Source organism: Myxine glutinosa, chromosome 1 (genome assembly GCF_964187855.1).
Source record: "Myxine glutinosa chromosome 1, kmMyxGlut1.1, whole genome shotgun sequence".
Taxonomy (NCBI): Eukaryota; Metazoa; Chordata; class Myxini; order Myxiniformes; family Myxinidae; genus Myxine; species Myxine glutinosa.
The window spans coordinates 269,916,688-269,938,250 of NC_136261.1; the positions used below are offsets into that span (position 1 = coordinate 269,916,688).

The 21,563-nt window shown below is 51.9% G+C and overlaps 1 protein-coding gene across 1 annotated transcript in view; it reads right to left on the reverse strand.

Moving 5' to 3' along the window:
- LOC137437411 (glycerol-3-phosphate dehydrogenase [NAD(+)], cytoplasmic) overlaps positions 1–21,563 on the reverse strand; it is a 78,585-nt gene that overhangs the window by 35,994 nt on the left and 21,028 nt on the right. The window contains exons 2-3 of the mRNA XM_068131725.2: positions 18,921–19,098; positions 17,979–18,119 (exon numbers count right to left, since the gene is read on the reverse strand). Coding sequence (XP_067987826.2) covers positions 17,979–18,119; positions 18,921–19,098 — 319 coding nt within the window. The remainder of the gene's footprint in view (positions 1–17,978; positions 18,120–18,920; positions 19,099–21,563) is intronic.

Here is a 21,563-nt window from a genome sequence, read left to right on the forward strand (position 1 = left end):
ACGGCCGTTATCACGTCGTTCGGCCTGTTCGAATTTTTGAGGATGCCGTTTGGCCTCAAGAACGCGGCCCAGGCGTTCCAGCGCTTAATGGACGGCGTGCTGCGCGACCTGCCATTTCTTTTCGTCTATCTGGACGACATCCTCGTCGCCAGCACGTCCCGCGCCGAGCACCTCCTCCACCTCCGAACACTGTTCGGTCGCCTCAGCGAGCACGGCTTAATTGTCAACCCGGCCAAATGCCACTTCGGCACGACGACCGTTGACTTTTTGGGCCACCGCATCACCAAGACCGGGGCCGTGCCGCTGCCGACCAAGGTCGAGGCCATCACCACGTTCCCGCGTCCCCGTTCCATCAAGGCCCTACAAGAGTTCCTCGGCATGGTGAATTTTTATCACCGATTCGTGCCCCGCGCTGCTCAGCTCATGTGGCCCCTTTACGAGGCCCTCCAGGGCAAGCTGGCCAAGCATGACATCGTTTGGTCCGCGGCCATGGACGCGGCCTTCGCGAGCGTAAAACGGGCTCTCGCCGACGCAACGCTGCTGGCCCACCCAGTGCTCAACGCGCCCATCACCCTCACTACGGACGCCTCCAACTACGCGGTGGGCGCCGTCCATGAACAATGGGTGGACGGGGTTTGGCAGCCACTCGCTTTTTTCAGCCAGCAGCTCCGGCCGAACGAGTTAAAATACAGCACGCTCGACCGCGAGCTGCTCGGGCTATTCCTGGCCGTTCGCCATTTCCGACACCTCCTGGAGGGCCGCCCGTTCACGGCTTTCGTCGACCACAAGCCGTTGGTCTACGCAATGGCCAAAGTCACGGAGCCGTGGTCGGCCCGCCAGCAGCGCCACCTCTCCGCCGTGTCGGAATTCACCACGGACATCCGGCACGTCGCCGGCAAAGACAACGCTGTGGCCGACTGTCTTTCTCGGGCCAGCGCGAACGCGGTCCACCTCGGCGTGGACTTCACGCTCATGGCGGCCGACCAGACCACCGACACCTCGGTGCAGGCCCTCCGGGCGGCGGACACGGGCCTCCGCCTGGCCGACATCCCCTTCGCGGGCACCGTCCTGCTCTGCGACGTCTCCCAGGGCCAGCCTCGCCCCATCGTGCCCATTTCCTGGCAGCGCCGCATCTTCGCCTCCATCCACGGCCTTTCTCACCCGGGCCGGAAAGCTTCTCAGAAGCTGGTGTCGGCGCGTTTCGTCTGGCACGGCCTTCGACGGAACGTCCGCGACTGGGCCAACGCCTGCACGGTCTGCCAGCGGGCCAAGGTCCACCGCCACACCCAGGCCCTGCTGGCACCTTTCACCGTGCCTGCACGGTGTTTCGACCACATCCACGTGGACCTGGTGGGTCCCCTGCCCCCATCGCGGGGGTTCACCCACCTGCTCACCATGGTTGACAGGACCACCAGGTGGCCGGAGGCCGTGCCCCTCACCTCCACCACCACCGCCGACGTGGCGCAGGCGTTCATCGCCACCTGGGTCGCGCGCTTCGGCGCACCGGCGGACATCTCGTCCGACCGCGGCCCACAGTTCACGTCCGAACTTTGGGGCGCGGTCGCCCGCTCGTTGGGGGTCACGCTGCACCGCACCACGGCCTACCACCCCCAAGCCAACGGGTTGTGCGAGCGGTTTCACCGCTCCATGAAGGCCGCACTCATGGCCGGCCTTCAGGACGACGGTTGGACCGACCGGCTGCCGTGGGTCCTTTTGGGCCTCCGCACGGCCCCCAAGGAGGACCTCCGGGCATCCACCGCCGAGCTTGTCTACGGCCAGCCGCTCCGCGTCCCGGGCAAGTTCGTGCCCGACGCTACCAGTCCCTGGTCTGCCGCACACCAGCGCTCGGACCTCCAGGAGGCCGCCCGCCGATTTGCCCCCGTGCCAACGTCCCGCCACGGTTGCCCCCAGTCCTACATCCCCCCGGCGCTTCGCACAGCGGAGTACGTCTTTGTGCGTCATGACGCGCACCGGGGGCCACTCCGGCCGCCGTACGACGGGCCCTTCCGGGTCCTGCGAGGGGGCGACAAGTCCTTTGTCGTCGACGTTGGTGGCCGGTCGGACCGGATCTCTGTGGACCGCCTCAAACCGGCGCACATGGACGTCGACCGACGACCACGGTTGGCCCTTCCTCTGCGGCGAGGCCGCCCCCTGTCCACAGTTCCCCCCGCTCGACCACCCACCACCACGTCGGACCCCTCCCCACGACCCTCCAGGGGTCGCTTCGGCCGGGTCATCCGGACCCCCCTTAAATTGACCCTGCCGGTGCAGGTCGATTCTGGAGGGGCGTGTGTAGCGGTTACCGCTGGATGCACACAATCGCCTTGCACCGGCCAGAACACGGCCAGACGCGCCTCTCCCGGGCATGCCCGGACTCACTGTTCCCGGGCACGCCCGAACCTCCCGGGCACGCCCGGTCTCGTCTTTCCCGGGCATGCCCGCTCTCGCCTTTCCAGGGCTCGCCCAGAGCGTCCGGGCATGCCCGCTATCGCCTTTCCAGGGCTCGCCCAGAGCGTCCGGGCATGCCCGCTATCGCCTTTCGAGGGCTCGCCCAGAGCATCCGGGCATGCCCCCTATCGCCTTTCCAGGGCTCGCCTAGAGCGTCCGGGCATGCCCGCTCTCGCCTTTCCAGTGCTCGTCCAGAGCGCCCGGGCACGCCCAGCCTCGACTTGCCAGGCCGCAGCCAAACACGCCCGGGCAGGTCCAGACTCGCCTTTCTAAGGCTCGCCCTTGACACCCAGGCATGCCCGGTCTCGGTTTTCCCGGGCAAACTTCCCGACATAAATGTGTATATATATTGCTGCCCGATAAACGGGCTTTTGTCAGAATACCTGAGCTGTTTTGTTTCAATAAAGCAACTCGGACAAATTCCGTCTTTGGTCGCGTCACTTCTTTCGACTCGCGTTGGAGCGCAGCTCCTTCAACATCATCATTAACATATGTTATTCCCCATAGAGAGTTATTTACAATGAGCCATGTCTCAATTTTTTCTATTCAGCACTTTCGGAGATATAGAGGTACAAAGTTTTTCATATTTTCCAAGATGGCGCCTGCACCACGTGACCTATGACGTCATAATTATCATTAAAATATTATACAGGAGGAGGTGCCTATGGTAAAAATTACCTGTCTGTAATGTTATTTCCAATGGTTGCAGAGAAAATCGTATTTATTCTGTGTGGACAAATAGACAGACAAACAAACAAACAAGAAGACGTCATGCAGAGCACGATACTTGCAAAATCCACCAACACCTCCCCTGACAAAAAGGTTGCATTTGATCCAGCAAATTGTGCATTTCATCAAGATTAAAATTGACGATCCTGATCAAAGCTTAGGTCAATAGGATGAAAAGCAACGATTTTTCAGATGAAAATTGATTATTTTAGAAGTTTGACCTAGAGTTGACCTTTGACCTCAAACATAATTTGGTTCCCAATTCAGTGCGGCACTATGCAAATGCTGTTAAATTTTCAATTCAATCAGATGAAAATTGATGATTTTTCAGATGAAAATTGATGATTTTGGAAGTTTGACATTGAGTTGACCTTTGACCTTTTGACCTCAAAAATAGTTGCTTTCCCAATTCAGTGACTCAATATACAAATGCTTTTCAATTTCCAAGTCAATCGGATTAAAAATGGCGATTTTAGAAATTCGACCTCCAGATGACCTTTGACCTCAAAATCAATAGGCTTCTCAATTGTGACGACCTCTACAACTCGGTGAAGTTTCGTGAAGATCGGTTGAAAATTGTGACCTGTAGGCGACTGACATACAGACAAACAAACAGACAGACAAGCAGACAGACAGAATAACGCACAAGACAAATATACTTGAAAAATCTTCGATTTCGCTAGTAACAAACAAACAGACAAGCAATCGGACTCAAATGCAATACCGTCTCCTCTGGCGAGGGTCATAAACAGGTTACACATGCAGACTTAATGCTGGAGCAGGCAGAGAAGATGAGGGGCAGGGATTGGCAATCTTTTGCTTTTGGTTTTTCCAGTGTGCTGTATGAGGGCTAACAGGATGGCCAATAGGTATGCACACTCATTTCTAAGCTGTCTAACCTGGATTTGAATCCAGACCCAGCTATAAACTGTCATCCCGGTGCTTCACAGACTGGGTGTCCCTCGGATGGACGTTCAATGTAGAGCGACACAATCGGAGCAAGGTAGAGCGACACAACAGAGGGACACTTGGAGGAGGCGATCAGGTGGTGGCGGATGAGGACACTGTGGGTTGAACAAGCTGTATACAAGCTCAAACACAGCAAGAGGAAGGGAAAAAACGAGATAAAATAGGGTACAGAAAAACAAGGGTGAGAGAGAGGGGGGAAAACCATGATAATCTGGAAAAGAAGGGGTGGGCTAGAGAGGGCTAATGAGGATAGAAAATATCATGAGTATACATAGATGGGGGGTTACCTAAGGTGGTAGGGAACAGTCATCTTGAAGCCCTGGAGCTGGAGGAAAGGCTAGGATTGAACAGACTGACAAAGCTGGTTCCACAGGCAAGAGAAAAGAACAAAAGGTTCCACAGGCAAGAAAAAAGAGTGGAGGTGAGCAGTGAGCCTGCATTTTTAGAGTTTTACTAGAAGTGAGCTACGAGCAGAGAGGGAGGGGATGGAGCAAGGAAAGGGCAAAGGGTGTAAAACCAGAAAGAAGACAGCGAGGTTACCAACCTGTCTGCAATGCGAGAGTAACAGGCCCAGAGACTCGGCGTCATTGTGGGAGATCCAAATTATTTTAAGGGCCTTGTTTTCCATCGTATCAGGACGTGCAAGCTGTAAGGCAGCCATCCCAAAGGGGAGAGTAGTACTCCATCGATCTGTGGATAAAGGCCTTGTGGGCTGATAAAAGTTCAGATTTGCTAAAATAAATACTTTGCACGATGGACGATGCCAGGTTGGCTGCTTGCTTTGGAGGCAAACATGGATATGTGGTTTGTTGAGAAAGATAATAGCTGATCATGAGGCCTAAAAGTTTGAGGGACTGAATTTCTTCAAGAGGTTTGTTAAGGATGGGATGGTTCACCAGATGGTCCTTTCCGAGAAACAGAGCGAGAGTGTGAGATTTGTCAGGATTGAAAGACATATTCCAAATGTTGAACTAACCAGTTCCAGATTAAATCAAGGCCTGCAGAGAGGGAAGAGGTTGTTATCTGTCTACTGAAGGAGAGATGCAAGGACAGAGAGTGGAGTCATCAGCAAAAAGATAAGCATGATTTTTCAGGGAATCAGAAAGATCGTTGATGAAGATACGGCACTGGACTGGGCCCAAGACTTCCTGAGAGCACTCTAACCTTTTTTGTTTTTGTTTTTTTTGTATACAAGATCGTGTCAGTACGTGCAAGCACAAGCTTACACTTGGCTCGTGAAAGAGCGAACATTCATCACCATTAAAAAAAAACGGACACATAAAAATATAATAAAGGGAGCGGGAGGCAAGATGGGGAGAGAGAGAGAGGGAAGCAAACAAATACAACAGTAGAGAACAGGGACATCGGGAGATCTGTGTGAGGGAGAGGGCTTGGGGGGAGGAGGCACGGAAAGGGGGGTGGGGGGGGGGGGGAGACGTATAAAACACACGGACACTCCTAGGACTTCCAGGAAAGAAGTCGGTATTTCAAAAAAGTGGATCTGGGGTGAATTAGCGGGGGTAGAAAAGATCAAGCTTTTGGATGGGGGAAGATAAGACATGGTGGTGAACAGCTGTTTTAAAGACGTGGAGGGAGGAGTGGGATTGAAGAGAGTGAGGGAGTTCGTTCCAGAGGTGGGAGAAAAGAGGAATGAAAGAGTGAAAGTGAACAGGGAGTCTTGATTTTGGCAGTTTAACCATCAGAGGGTTGCTGGCAGATCTTGTGCGAGCTTTAGGAATATTTGGGGGACAAAGCACAGAGAGAGCTGGGGGAGCAAGGCCGGAGAGGGGTCGGTAGAAGACAGAAAGACCACCTACCTGTCTGCGGTGAGTGAGTGAAAGGCCCTCGGAGATAGCTTCATCACAGGAGATTCCAATGATTCTGAAAGCTTTGGTTTCAACAGCGTGAAGCCGAGCTAGGTGTGAGGCAGGAGCACCGGCCCATAGGGGAGAACAGTATTCCATTGAGCTGCGGATGAAAGTCTTGTATGTGGTGAGGAGCTCAGGTGTGCCGAGGAAGGACTTCGCACGACGGAGGATGCCCAGTCGGCGACTGGCTTTGGAGGCCAATACAATTACTTGTTTAGTTCAACAATTGCATTGGTGTGGTTTTATCATGGTTTATTAGAACACTCAAAATAACAAATCTTTCCTCCGTGTTGCCGCTCCAGACTCTGAGGTGCACCGTAACCAGGGTTTGGGGAGGAACACGTAACAGAAGCATGAACCAGGGAGGAGCCACGTTCTGTCATCCGTTTCTTGGGATGTGAGGGTGTGAATCCTCGTGAAATCCATCGCAGAATGAAGATGCAATATGGTGACGCATGTTTATTGCTGCAGCAGGTATACGACTGGGACAGGAAGTTTAAAAGTGGAGTGTCCAGTGTGGCAGACTCTGCTCACTCGGGCCGGCATCACACAGCTGACACCAGAAATGGTTGCAGGAGTTGAGCGCGTGCTGAGGGAAAACCGTTGCATTACGCTGGATGAAGTGGTCTCCGAATTCAACATTAGCCATGGTTCAGCACACCATATCATTCACAACATGCTGGGGATCCGCAAAGTGTCTGCAAAGTGGGTGCCTAGACAACTCACATCGGAACTGAAAGTACGGCGAGTGGACACGTCAAGAACTTCTGTGACGTTATGAAACCGAAGGCGATGCTTTCTTACAGCGTGTAGTGATTGGGGTTGAAAGTTGGCTCCACTACTTACAGCCAGAAACAAAGAGGGCAAGCAAAGAGTGGCGCCATTCAACTTCACCAAAGCCCAAACAAATTCCGCACACAGCTGCCCGCTGGAAAAGTGATGTTGACGCTCTTCTGGGATAGCCAAGGCCCACTTGTAGAGCATTACATGCCCAGAGGGACCACAGTCACCGGTGCATCATACTGCGACCTCCTTAAATATCATCGAGGGGGAGGAGGAACGAACGTTGAGATCCTGTTATCAAAATGGTTACGATTTTACCAGATGCTTCTCCTCGCAACGACCTTTGCCTTGAGCTCACCAACAAGTACCAGGCAGGGAAATGGCAGTCCCCAACACGAGCAGGCAAAGGCGATCCCCAGCACGAACTTGAGCAGGTAAAGGTAATCCCCAGCATGAACACGAGCAGGCAAAGGTGATCCCCAGCACAAACACGAGCAGGCAAACAGGCACATGCAGGGAGAGTCCACGTCATGCACATGTGCAGCGAGATGGAGAGTCCGATGAACACGTGCACCAAGAGTGATCAACACATGCAAAACGAACAAAGTCCAAGGCCTTTCTGTCGTGTATACGTGATCCGAGAGGGAGTCCGGCAGCCAACAGAGAACAGGAACAGAGGCCTCTAATTGCTTGGTCCGACCAAGAGAGAGAATCAAGTCATGGCCTCGTGCAGAAAGACTCCGTCATGCACACGTGCAGTGAGAGGAGAGAGAGAGGGGCGAGAGGGGAGAGAGGGGAGAGAGGGGAGAGAGAGGAGAGAGAGGAGAGAGAGGAGAGAGAGGAGAGAGAGGAGAGAGAGAGAGAGAAAGGAGAGGAAGAGAGAGAGGAGAGGAAGAGAGAGGGAGAGAGAGACCGGTTGGCAGGCCACGTGCACAGAGAGTGAAAAAACACATGCAGAGAGAACCAAGTCCAAAACTTTTCTGTCTCGCCCTGGCGAGAGGTGGGGCTGTTTTTAGGTGTTCTCCGGGCTGCTGATTGTTGGAGTGTCGCTTCCCCTGCCCCCACAAGCCCCCTCAAAGGGACTTTTACCTGGTGCTTGGATGGTGTGCCTTTGAGCCTGTGTGCATTGCCTGGCAAATTATCCACTTATGAGTGGAGGGCCTCGCTTCCCATCTCCAACGCATAACGACATTCTAACCCATATAAGGGGAAGAGACTAAGATAATGTTCTGCTATGAAATAACTATTCTAAGGGACCTGTATTGTGGTTGTCATTGCTTCTTCGTGGTTTCCCAAAACCGCAACAATATCAATAGCCTACAAGTAAAAATCCCTTCAAAAATGACGGGTTGGAACAGTTTATTCGACAGTGCAGCCTCGTGAGCATGCCAAAGTCTGAAGCCTCGGCCTATTGTCAGGTGTGCTTATATCTTCTTTATTTATTAGACATCCTACAGACATAATATAACACTTGGTTTACTCTGCATGTGTTGCAAATCACATGTACCGATTTTCACCTCCCTGCATCTTGTATTTGTTGTTATTAAAGTGCGGCGTTACGCGCGCTGCTTGCGAGCAAGGAGGAAGCGGACAAGCGGTAACTTATAAGCATCTTTATTTGAGGAGCTCACTGTAACACAAGCGCGCTCCGGGCTGCGCGCCCCGTGTATATCCTAAGGCCACGCCTGTCCCTCGGGCGTGGCCACCGCCCACTTGGTGCGCGGAATGATGTCACCACACCAGTGGGCTTTCGTGTCCGCCACACGCGCCCCCCCAGAATTCCCGTGCACCTGGAGGGCCAGTTTGCGGGGCAAACGGATGACCCGGCCTAAGCGCCCCCTGGCGATCGGCGGCGTCCGTGGTGCAGGGATGCCAGGTGGGATGCCCCTGGCTGCCCCTGGGATGGGTGAAGGACCGGGGGGCGGCGTGGCGGTGGGGCTGGGTGGTGCCGGGGGTCCGCCCGCAGGGGGGCGGCCCCGACGCGGGGGTCGGGCCATTGGCAGTGGATGGTCCACGTCGAGGTGGGCCGGCTTGAGGCGATCTACAGAAACGCGGTCAGGAGTACCGCCGATGTCCAGGGTGAAGTGCTTCGCCCCGGTCTCCAGCACGCGGAAAGGCCCGTCGTACGGGGGCCGCAGTGGTGTCCGGTGGGCATCGTGGCGGACAAAGATGTACTCCGCCGTGCGAAGCTCCGGGGCGACGTGCGTCGGTGGGTGCCCGTGGCATGCCGTTGGCACTGGGGCGAACCTCTGGGCGGTCTCTTGCAGAGCGGAGCGCTGCTGTGCCGCGGACCATGGTGCCGTGGAGTCGGGGAGGAACTCGCCCGGCAACCGCAGCGGTTGCCCGAAGACCAACTCCGCCGCGGATGCGCGCAGGTCCTCCTTGGGCGCCGTCCGGAGGCCCAGCAGGACCCAGGGGAGCCTGTCGACCCAGCCGCCGTCGCGGAGGGTGGCCCGGAGCGCGGCCTTCAATGAGCGGTGAAATCGCTCACACAGGCCGTTAGCCTGGGGGTGGTAGGCCGTGGTTCGGTGCAGCCGGACCCCGAGCCCCTGTGCGACCGCCCCCCAGAGCTCCGAGGTGAACTGGGGGCCGCGGTCGGACGAGATGTCTGAGGGGGCGCCGAACAGGGCGACCCAGGTGGCGATGAAAGCCTGCGCGACGTCCGCTGCCGTCGTCGACACCAAGGGCACGGCCTCCGGCCACCGGGTGGTTCGGTCCACCATGGTGAGGACGTGGGTGAAACTCCGCGAGGGGGGCAGAGGTCCCACCAGGTCCACGTGGACGTGGTCAAACCGGCGTTCCGGCACCGTGAACGGGGCCAACGGGGCCTGGGTGTGCCGGTGCACCTTGGCGCGCTGGCACGCGAGGCACGTCCTGGCCCAGCCACGGACGGCCTTCCGGAGGCCATGCCAGACGAACTTGTCGGCGATAAACCTTTGGGAGGCCTTCGCGCCCGGGTGGGACAGGCCGTGGATGGCGTCAAACACCTGGCGCTGCCAGCCCGCGGGCACGATGGGGCGAGGCCGCCCGAGGGAGACGTCGCACAAGAGGGCCGCGCCCGCGCCGTCGAATGGCACCTCGGTGACGCGGAGGCCCGTGACGGCGGTCCGCAAGGCCTGGACATCGGGGTCAGCGGCCTGGTCCGCTGCCATCCGGGCATAGTCAATGCCGAGGTGGACTGCGTGGGCGACGGCCTGGGAAAGGCAATCCGCCACCGGGTTGTCCTTCCCCGCGACGTGCCGGATGTCCGTCGTGTACTCGGACACGGCCGAGAGGTGACGCTGCTGCCGGGCCGACCACGACTCGGTGACCTTGCCCATCGCGAAGATCAGCGGCTTGTGGTCAACGAAGGCCGTGAACGCACGGCCCTCGAGCAGATGGCGGAAGTGCCTGACCGCCAAGTGAAGCCCAAGAAACTCGCGGTCGAAGGTACTGTAACGGCGTTCGGGCGGGTGAAGCTGCCGGCTAAAGAACGCCAGCGGTTGCCAAGCTCCACGCACCCATTGCTCGTGCACCGCGCCCACCGCGTAGTCCGAGGCGTCGGTGGTGAGGGCGATCGGTGCATCGGGCGCCGGGTGTGCGAGCATGGTGGCGTTAGCCAAGGCGAGCTTCGCGCCCGTGAACGCCGTGTCCATCTGCTCGGTCCAGGTAACTTCGCCTTTGCCCGGCTTACCTCGGAGAGCTTCGTGCAGGGGGCGCAGGAGATGGGCGATACGGGGCAGGAACCGATGGTAAAAGTTCACCATGCCCAGGAACTCCTGCAGCCCTCTGATCGTGCGGGGGCTCGGAAACCCCTTCACCGCCTCCACCTTGGCCGGCAGGGGGACGGCTCCGTGCCTGGTGACACGGTGCCCCAGAAAATCGATTACGGCGACGCCGAACCGGCACTTTGCGGGGTTCACAATCAGGCCATGCTGGCCCAGGCATTCGAAGAGCGTGCGGAGGTGGCGTAGGTGCTCTTCGCGGGACGTGCTGGTGACGAGGATATCGTCCAGGTAGACGTAGACAAAATCCAAGTCACGCAGGACGCTGTCCATCAGTCGCTGGAACGCCTGAGCCACATTCTTCAGACCGAAGGGCATCCGCAGGAACTCGAAGAGTCCGAATGGCGTGATGACCGCCGTCTTCGGGACGTCCTCCGGCCTGACGGGGACCTGATGGTAGGGCTCCTGGTCGACGTAAAGCGCAGACGTCTTGTCCAGGCCGAGACGTTCAGCTCGCTCGCCTGTGCGCTGCCCAGCTCGTCGATTGCCCAGCTCGCGCTGCCCAGCGCTGCCCAGCTCGTATGAGGTCCACCTTCGAGAAGAAGGACATGCCCGCCAAACGGGCGGAAAAGTCCTGAATGTGGGGGATGGGATAGCGGTCGGGAGTGGTGGCGTCATTGAGACGGTGATAGTCCCCGCACGGACGCCATCCCCCGCCGGGCTTCGGCACGATGTGCAGCGGCGACGCCCAAGCACTCTCCGAGCGCCGAACGATGCCGAGTCGCTCCAGGGTAGTGAACCCCGCTTTTGCCACTGCCAGCTTCATCGGCTCGAGGCGGCGTGCCCGGGCGTAGACCGGTGGCCCGACGGTGGGGATGTGATGGGCCACCCCGTGCTTGACGGCCCCCGCCGAGAAGGTGGGCCGCGTGAGGGCCGGGAAGCCGGCGAGGAGGTGGGTGAATTCGTCCGCTGCCGGAAGCATACAGATCAACGTGGCCGGAACCGAACCGTTCGGCAAGCCGCTTGGCAAGCCGCTCGGCGAGCCGCTCGTTGAGCTGCTCGACGAGCTGGGCAGCGCACAAGCGAGCGAACTGAACGTCTCGGCCTGGACAAGACGTGTGCGCTTTATGTCGACCAGGAGCCCATTAGCGCACAGGAAGTCCGCGTCAAGCAGTGCCATGGGCACGTCGGCGGTGACGAACGTCCATCGGAAAACCTGCCCTCCGAACCGCAGAGAGAGGCAGCGTTTTCCGTACGTACGGATGGGCGTCCCGTTCGTGGCAAGCAGCACGGGGCCCCCGCCCGCGGCGTGCTTGTCCGACGTACCGGCAGGAACGACACTCACCTGCGCTCCTGTGTCGCACAGGTAACGGCGCCCGGATAAGGTGTCCGTTATGAACAGCAGGCTGTTCGAACGGCCGGCGCTCATCGCCACTATTGAGCGCCGGCCCGGGCGTTTCCCGACCTGTTGAAGGAGCATGGCGGATGACACTGCCGAGCCTCGTGGCCGAACTTGGCGTGGAACCAGCACCAGGTGGTGGAGCTGGAGGAGTGCGGCCGGCTGCGCCAGGCCGGTGGAGTTGGCGGTTTTCCCCGCGGTGGCGGTTTTCACCGCGGCGGTGGGCGGGGCATGGCGGGTGGCGGCGGTCACGAGGTGCGTAACAGCATGCTGCGTATGCTGTGTAAGCTGATGCTGTGGATCAGCATCATCAGCAGCATCAGCCTCGAGGTCCGTGACGGCCCCACCGGCTCTCGCCCGCGTGTCCGAAGCCGCGAAGTACCTGTCCGCCTCGGCTGCCAATGCTCGGGGTTCCGTTAGCACGGTCCCGGCCAACACGAGGCGAACCTGCGCTGGAAGTTGGCGACGGAAAAGCGCCCGGAATAGAGAACCGGGGGCTTCGTCGCCCAACAGTGACAGCATATGGTCCATTCGGACCGACGGGCGCGTGTCGCCGAGCTCGGGGAGATCCAGGAGGCGGTCGGCCCGTGCGTCGTCCGTGAGGCCGAACGTGGCTAGGAGTAGCCGCTTGAGTGCCTCGTACTTATGGCCGTCCGGTGGGTGGCGAAGGACGGACACAACTCGAGCGGGCGTGCCGGGCCCGAGGGAGGCGACGACGTGGCAGTAGCGCGTATCGTCGCCGGTGAGGCGCCGAAGCTGAAATTGGGCTTCGGCTTGGACAAACCAGACTTCGGCCTGGGCCTCCCAAAATTCGGGAAGTTTAATCGACATTGCGTTGTTGGCCCTGGCAATGGCGTCGTGTGTGGAAGGATCACTCCGGCAGATCCAACGTCGAGGGTCACCAGTAAAGCGCGGCGTTACGCGCGCTGCTTGCGAGCAAGGAGGAAGCGGACAAGCAGTAACTTATAATTATAAGCGTCTTTATTTGAGGAGCTCACTGTAACACAAGCGCGCTCCGGGCTGCGTGCCCCGTGTATATCCTCAGGCCACGCCTGCCCCTCGGGCGTGGCCGTCGCCCACTTGGTGCGCGGAATGATGTCACCACGCCAGTGGGCTTTCGTGTCCGCCACATTTTTAAAAAAAAAAAATTATGTTCTCCAGTCTTCAAATATATAATCTATAATATAAAAGGAGCTCGTCTCGGCATGCCTGCATGCATGCATCCGTCTGTCTGTCAACAATTGTCCGATAGCGTACGTATGCTCGCCATCAATTCCGATGACCATCTTTTTAGCCGCGTCGCAGACGCTGCTCATAGAGTGCCCTCTGCTGTTGTTCTTGTGCTTCTTCTTCTTCTTATTCTTCTTGTTAGCCGCGTCGCAGACGCTGCTAATAGAGTGCCCTCTGCTGTTGTTGTTGTTGTTCTTCTTGTTCTTGTTCTTGCAGAGAAGACAAAATCTCAAAGCTCCACCCATTCTGGGAACCATAGCTCCACCCATTGTGGGAGAGGCTTCATATAAACAAATATCCACCACTTTATTAACTCGCATAGCTTTGAGGCCTGTTTTGTAGGCCCGTGGTGTCTTCCTCTCTCACACAGTTTTATTTCAAATCAAATTCGATATATCATTTCATTTTTCACAGTCGCTAACATAGTTTTAGACTCGGTTGAAAAAAAACGGGAAGAAAATCCGATGAAAGTTGCCCTTTATAGAACGAAATGAATTCTCAAAGGCCTGTAACTTCAAGTCCATTGAGATATATATTTTTTAAATCGCGGCATGGTCAGTCATACACCGCCCCTGTGTCGCACAGGGGTTCCGTTAGAGAACACAAAAGTTCACACTGGAACGTGAAATAACAGACAGGAAAATGCCGAGATATATATATTTTGTTTAAATCGCGGCATGTTCAGTCATACACCGCCCGAAATAACAGACAGGAAAATGCCAAGATATATTAAAAATTCGTCCATTTGATGGCAATCGTCACGATGAAATATTTAATTTATACGTCGTCACAATAATGTGGAGAGAGGAGCTTAGCTTTGTTCACGTGTCGCCACATACGGGAAATTGCCGAGATATATTTTTTTAAATCGCGGCATGGTCAGTCATACACCGCCTGAAATAACAGACGGGAAAATGCCGAGATATGTTAAAAATTCGTCCATTTGATGACAATCGTCACGATGAAATATTTAATTTATACGTCGTCACAATAATGTGGAGAGAGGAGCATAGCTTCGTTCACGTGTCACCACACACGGGAAATTGCCGAGATATATTTTTTTTAAATCGCGGCATGGTCAGTCATACACCGCCTGAAATAACAGACGGGAAAATGCCAAGATATATTAAAAATTCGTCGCCACACACGGGAAATTGCCGAGATATATTTTCACTTTATACAAAAATAACATCAAGTAATCGAATCAATAGGAATGTCCTGTGCCTATAACATCGACGTTATAGGCACAGCTGCATCTAGGCATTGTGTAACATCGACGCGGCTTTTGTTTTAATTAAAACTTTTTGTACTTGTTCTTGTTGTTCTTGCAGAGAAGACAAAACCTCAAAGCTCCACCCATTCTGTGAACCATAGCTCCACCCATTGTGGGAGAGGCTTCATATAAACAAATATCCACCATTTTATTAACTCGCATAGCTTTGAGGCCTGTTTTGTAGGCCCGTGGTGTCTTGCTCTCTCACACAGTTTTCTTTCAAATCAAATTCGATATATCATTTCATTTTTCACAGTCGCTAACATTGTTTTAGACTCGGTTGAAAAAAAACGTGAAGAAAATCCGATGAAAGTTGCCCTTTATAGAACGAAATGAATTCTCAAAGGCCTGTAACTTCAAGTCCATTGAGATTTTTTTTTTTTATCGCGGCATGGTCAGTCATACACCGCCCGAAATAACAGATGGGAAAATGCCGAGATATATTGTTTTTTTTTTAAATTGCGGCATGGTCAGTCATACACCGCCTGAAATAACAGATGGGAAAAAGCCGAGATATATTAAAAATTCGTCCATTTGATGATAATCGTCACGATGAAATATTTAATTTATACGTCGTCACAATAATGTGGAGAGAGGAGATAGCTTCGTTAACGTGTCGCCACATATGGGAAATTGCCGAGATATTTTTTTTTTTAATCGCGGCATGGTCAGTCATAAACCGCCTGAAATAACAGACGGGAAAATGCCGAGATATATTAAAAATTCGTCCATTTGATGACAATCGTCACGATAAAATATTTAATTTATACGTCGTCACAATAATGTGGAGAGAGGAACATAGCTTCGTTCACGTGTCGCCACACACGGGAAATTGCCGAGATATATATATTTTTTAAATCGCCGGATGGTCAGTCATACACCGCATGAAATAACAGACGGGAAAATGCCGAGATATATTAAAAATTCGTCGCCACACACGGGAAATTGCCGAGATATATTTTCACTTTGCACAAAAATAACATCAAGTAATCGAATCAATAGGAATGTCCTGTGCCTATAACATCGACGTTATAGGCACAGCTGCATCTAGGCATTGTGTAACATCGACGCGGCTTTTGTTTTAATTAAAACTTTTTGTACTTGTTATCAATCAGATGCTAGACATTGGCAAACAGAATGATATGGGTGAGTAAGGTGAGGATAGATGGGCCGGTTTCTATATACATTAATGGTTTACAGTTTTTTTCCTCCTTCATCTTGCAATCCCGTTTCTCATGTCGATTAGATTCAGAAAACCCTTGCTAAATTCAATACGTTTTTTCCAACATTTCCATTTTATTCATATAGCAGCAATATATCACCCTATCAAGCAGGATTTCTGATTATACACCGCCTTTTAAAGCATCATAAAGCAGGTCGCTGAACTTGCAACACAGGTGAGAAAAGGATATGAGCAAAAAAGCAGCTGATATTGAAATAATTTATTCGTACGATTTGAAATGGTGAAAGTTAATTTTTATTTATTTTCTCTCAAAACCTCAGTCCAGACACTACACCATCTATTTATTACGTACGGGTGAGCAAAAATGTTCGAATTTCCCTCCTCCTCTGCACTGTATTCTCCATATGTGAGGAGTGTCGGACTGATGCGACATGGTGCTTCACGGAGGGAATGATACACATGACTTCAAAAGTTCCTCTTATGTGCATACGTAAATCTATCTACTGTATATCTATAAAATTGGTATTCCTGGCAGCGAAGCGATGGGTCTTATCTTCTAGTTCAATTTAAATAAAGCTTTAAAGAGCTTTAAAGGCATATACAAGTCAATACATAAATTCCGGGTTTTACCGCCATTTTGCCCAGCATCTATTACACCAACCTATCTAACACATTAAATTAGTTATTCATGTCTCTTGTTTGTATCACTTATAACATCCTTAAAAACAGTAAATTTCCTGTTTGGAATAATTTTGAAGTTTGTTTGACTGCCAGGCAGGCAGACAGAGTAAAAAAAATATATCTCACTCCTCTCTGCGCATGCGCGATCGGGAGGAATTCAGAGCCAAGGTACTGCAAAACGATAGACTTGTATTCCTATTTATGTTATGATTCATGTTCAAAATATAATATCAATTTAAATAAGTTGTTCCTCGATCATAAACTAATGATCATAAACTGATTTAAGACAAATGGACGGACAGACATGAACCAATAGGCGCCCGCGGAACTACGTAACTTCCGGTTAGTGCACCCTTCACGACAACAGTCACGTGATTGGATACGTTTAAAACAAACCACAAAAGGGCACGTGTTACAGCCGGAAATTATGGAAACGGTGTCGGCTATTTGATCATAACTCGCTTAATTCTTGTCTGATCTTTAAAATTTTAACTTTCCGACAAGCTAGAAGTAATTCTCTTTCTAACAATATAAAGTTTTATGAAAGATAATGCGAAATGTTTGTATAGCCGCCCGCGGAACTACGTAACTTCCGGTTAGTGCACCCTTCGCGACACAGTCACGTGATTTGATACGTTGAAAACAAACCACAAAAGGGCACGTGTTACAGCTTACTTCCGGTAGTCTCGCCTCAACTATTGCTTAACCCCGCTTTTCGCTTCACATGCATGGGGTATAATTAACTAGTAATATGCATGCACAACCATCCTTTACCATTTTGTGGAACGTTGGGCAAGGCCCTCACTTTTTTTCTTCCGCCCTCACTTTTTCACCTTTATTTGCTTTAAAATTTATTTTCTCCACAACTGCTTGAGCGATTGACACAAAACTTTAAACAGAGGAGCTCCTATCCATGCACAATTTTCAACAAAGTTACATGATAATTGGATGGAAAATGCGGCCAGTGATCCATAAATCTGTTTTCTGGAGGCATGGGTTCCAGGGTGTTTCAGAAATCAGGAATGAATGGCCTCAACCTCTCATTGCTCAGCCTCAGCTGAACAACCTCAATATAAATGCATATCCTACCACTGCTGATGCAATTCCCCCTGTGGGTTAGAGCTGGAATTTTGCTACCGTGTTCGTTATTGCTCGCCTACTCTATCACACTCTATAATACTACACTGTCATAGTTTGTAACAGGAACAGCACTCACTTTTGACCTGTCTGGTCTGCAGTCTAATCCTGGCTGGATGATAAATTGTCACCCTGGTGTTGTGCAGCCAAAGCCATCCATCAGATGGGATGTTAAGTTGGATTGCCTTGGACCATCTATCTGCATTGACTGCCTAAGATGTCAAAGATTGCATTTGTCAAAACACTGGAACCGTGGCCAAATTCCTGCCATTACTACTGTTGGAAAGGCAATGGAAAAGCACCCAGTATATGCTGTTGCACTGTTTGGCAGTCCATGACACCCTGGAAAGGGAATGGAACTACTCCAGCCAAACAACTGTAAGCCCTGTGACAGGTATTGAATTACTAGCTACAAACACAGTGTGTAATTTGACTGTGTCAGGAAGTTCATGAAGATCTACAGTAAATGAAGATGGAAAGAATCTAAAGGATATTGGAAGGTATCCATGAAGTTATTGAATAAAGTTTTGTGTGGAGTGTGATGATGGGTGATGAGAGGTGGTTATGGAAATACCTTAATGAGAGAGACACCAATAGTATTTGGGGTGAGATGGTCTTTTAACTGCTTGCAAATGCTTCGGATAAATTGATGTGGAACCACAAATACGAGGATGTCTGCCCCCGTAACTGTCTCCAGAAGATCTGCCACCGCCAGCTGTAGGAGCAACACATGTTCAGTAACCCTCAGAAGTTAAGTACAGTTCATATAAAAATGTTTTTCCCTAGAGATATACCAAATCTTCACACTCATGGCCATGTTATAAGAACAACAGACCGGCATCCCAAAGGCTGTACGAACAAATGTGAATGAAGGCCTATTAAAAAGGTGTGTCATCCCTGTCAGGTAAAAGATGCTAGAGTAGACATAACTTGGTTTGTGAGCTCACTCAGATCACGTGACCATCCCTTGCTGACTGTCAAAATTGGCCTCATAAGAAAAAAAATTGCCCGCCGAACCTGGGGCATAACCCGCCATGGACATAGTTGAATTACATTGTATTGAAATAGGTTCGAATGTTGATAAATGTTGCGGTCCAACAAGCAGGAATCTGGCTGCCATTTCTTTAGAATACCAGCACACAATTGCCTATTCTTTTTGAAAGGTGAGAAGCTCCGAGTTATTTGGTCAGCGTGCCAACACACAACGACCTCCCTTTTTTGGAAGGCCTTAAAAAGGAGTACAGCAAGAGAAATGATTGAATATTTTGTGTCTAAGTCTAGAGCATTAGTATCTTTGTCGTTGATGGATTTTTCCCATCATAAATCAAATTGGTGACCGAATTGACCATCCAGTGCCACCTTTAGTTTCGGCTAGTTCCCTCTATTGATGTTCGGGTTAATACATTTGAATTGGGAGCATTTAGGTTTCCTGTCAATCATTTCAATGAATGTCACAGTGCTTGCTTGCTATTTTTGTTTACATAAGGGCCTGAGAGGGCTGCATGGAGCTACTCACCACGTTGTGCGGGAGCTTGTGCCCAGGGAGGTATTTCGTGTTCTCATGTTCAGTGTTGATGATTTCCGTGAGTTTTCTTTCTCCGATGATTTCCTCGAGCACCCACATCCGAACAGTGTGGTCGAACTCTTGAGAGTCCACAACGTTACTCCCAATTATTTTGGCAATGGTTGAACCCCTGCACACAAAGAATCATCTTCTCCATAAGATTTCACTTTTTTAGGACCAATCTGTTTATTATTCAATGCTCGTGTATACGCATGACTCCCATCCATCAAATATATCCTCAAACAACTAAAACATCTCACCTAACATCCAAAACATTGCCCCTGCCTTGGTCTGCTCTGTTCCATTAACCCAACTGTAATCTCGTCCTCTGATTCTGATTGATGTTCCACACTATTACAGAGTGCCGTGGCTGCCGAAGCAGTTTCTTGGCAAGGGTTTTACAGGGTGGTTATACAGGAATTTGGCCACAGAGTCAGCGATAACTCACTGTGATAACTCAGCGATAACTTAAACTTTGTAAAAGACACTGTGGCATCCTTATTGTCCACCAACTGATGCTGGCATACTGGACGCCCAGTTTAACGTCCATCTGTGGGACGACACAAACACTCATGAATCACTCTGCCTGTGAAACACCCGGATGACAGTTTATAGCTGGGTCAGGATTCAAACCAAGGCTGGAAAGCTCAGAGGCGAGTGTGCGTACTTCTAGTTCATCCTGCCTGCCTTGCAATCTAATGAGGGACGTTTAAAGTACAAAGTGTACTTTAACACAATCTGATTGATAACACAAGCTTTTACACAATCTGTCAATTTCCCGACCCGGATCTCAGTCAATGGAGTGTCTTCTCTTCTAGACTTGGTGATGTCAAACTTCCCTGCAAATATCTGCTGCTCTTCTTCTGCTCCAATCGGTTCTTCTGATCATGTGCTTGTTAAAGTGGACATCTCTCTGGCCATTCTCAGAGAGCCTCCTCAGCGCCGACGAGTCTGGCATTTCACTCAGGCCGACTGGCACGGTCTGCAAGCAGCCATCAATCATCTGCACTGGTCTCCCATCTCTACTGCCTCTGACATCAACTCATCCTGGGAATTCTTCCAAAGCAAACTGCTCTCTCTCTCTCATGCACAGATTTATCCCATCTCGTCTTCAGTTGTCTTACACTTCCTCCCGTCCATGGTACACTGAATCTTGTGGTGAGGCAGTTGCCCTGAAACAATTTGCCTTTGCCTCTTGGAAGGCAAATCCAACTGAAGGCAATCTCAGTTCCTTCCACCAAGCTTGAAACAAGTGTGTGTCTACCCTCAGGAGTGCCAGGATGCACTATCTCTCCACACGCAAGAATGAACTCTCAAACCTGTCGCCTTCCTCCAAATCCTGGTGGCATCTGGTCAAATCCGTGTCTGGTTTTGTTCCCCCTCCATCCCCTCCCTTACCTCAAATGGCTACACAGTTGACACCGCACGTGACAAAGCCGAATGCCTCAACTCTGTGTTTGCCTCAAAATCTTGTGTCCCAAACCGATCTCTCTCTCTGTTCCCACCTTACCCAGTCGAACCCAACTGCTCCTGGACTCTGTGTCCTTCTCTCCTGACAAGGTAGAGAAGTTTCTGTCAAACCTCGACTCTGATTCTGCAACTGGACCAGGTGGCATCAGCCCACGGGTCCTAAAATCCTGCTCTGCCGCTCTATCTCACCCTCTCTCTGTTCTTTTCACCCTCTCTTTTGCTCAAGATCATCTGCCAGCATCTTGGAAATCAGCAAACATTACTACTTTGCACAAAAAATGTGCAAAAACAGATCCTTGCAACTATAGACCAATCAGCCTGCTCCCAATTATCAGCAAAGTCATGGAATCCATCATTGCTTCGGATATCAAATCCTTCCTCTTCTCCAATGGCTTGATCTCCGATCATCAATTTGGATTCAGACCAGGTCATTCTACTCTGGACATGTTGCTTCTGCTGTCTCAACAATGGATGGAGGTCCTCAATGCCAAACAGGAAATCAGAGCTGCCTCACACCAAGCTCGGCTTCACGCTGTTGAAACCAAAGCTTTCAGGATCATTGGAATCTTCTGCAATGAAGCTAACTCCGAGGGCCTTTCACTCACTCACCGCAGGCAGGTTGGTGGTCTTTCTGTCTTCTACCGACTTCTCTCCGGCCTTGCTCCCCCAGCTCTCTCTGTGCTCTGTCCCCCGAATATTCCTACAGGTCGCACAAGATCTGCCAGCAACCCTCTTATGGTTAAACTGCCAAAATCTAGGCTCTCTGCTCACCTTCACTCCTTCATTCCTCTTTTCTCCCACCCCTGGAACAAACTCCCCCACTCCCTTCAATCCCACTCCTCCCTCCAGGTCTTTAAAACAGCTGTTCACCACCATCTCTTATCTTCCCCCATCCAAAACCTTGATCTTTTCTACCCCAGCTAATTCACCCCAGATACACTTTTTGTCAAATTCCAACTTCTTTCCTGGAAGTCCTTGCAGTGTCCATATGTTTTGTACCTCTCCCACCTCCCCCCAAGCCCTCTCCCTCCCACAGTTCTCTCGATGTCCCTGCTCTCAAATGTTGTGTTTGTGTCCTTCCCCCTCTCTCCCCATCTTGTCTACCGCTCCCCTTATTTTGTGTTT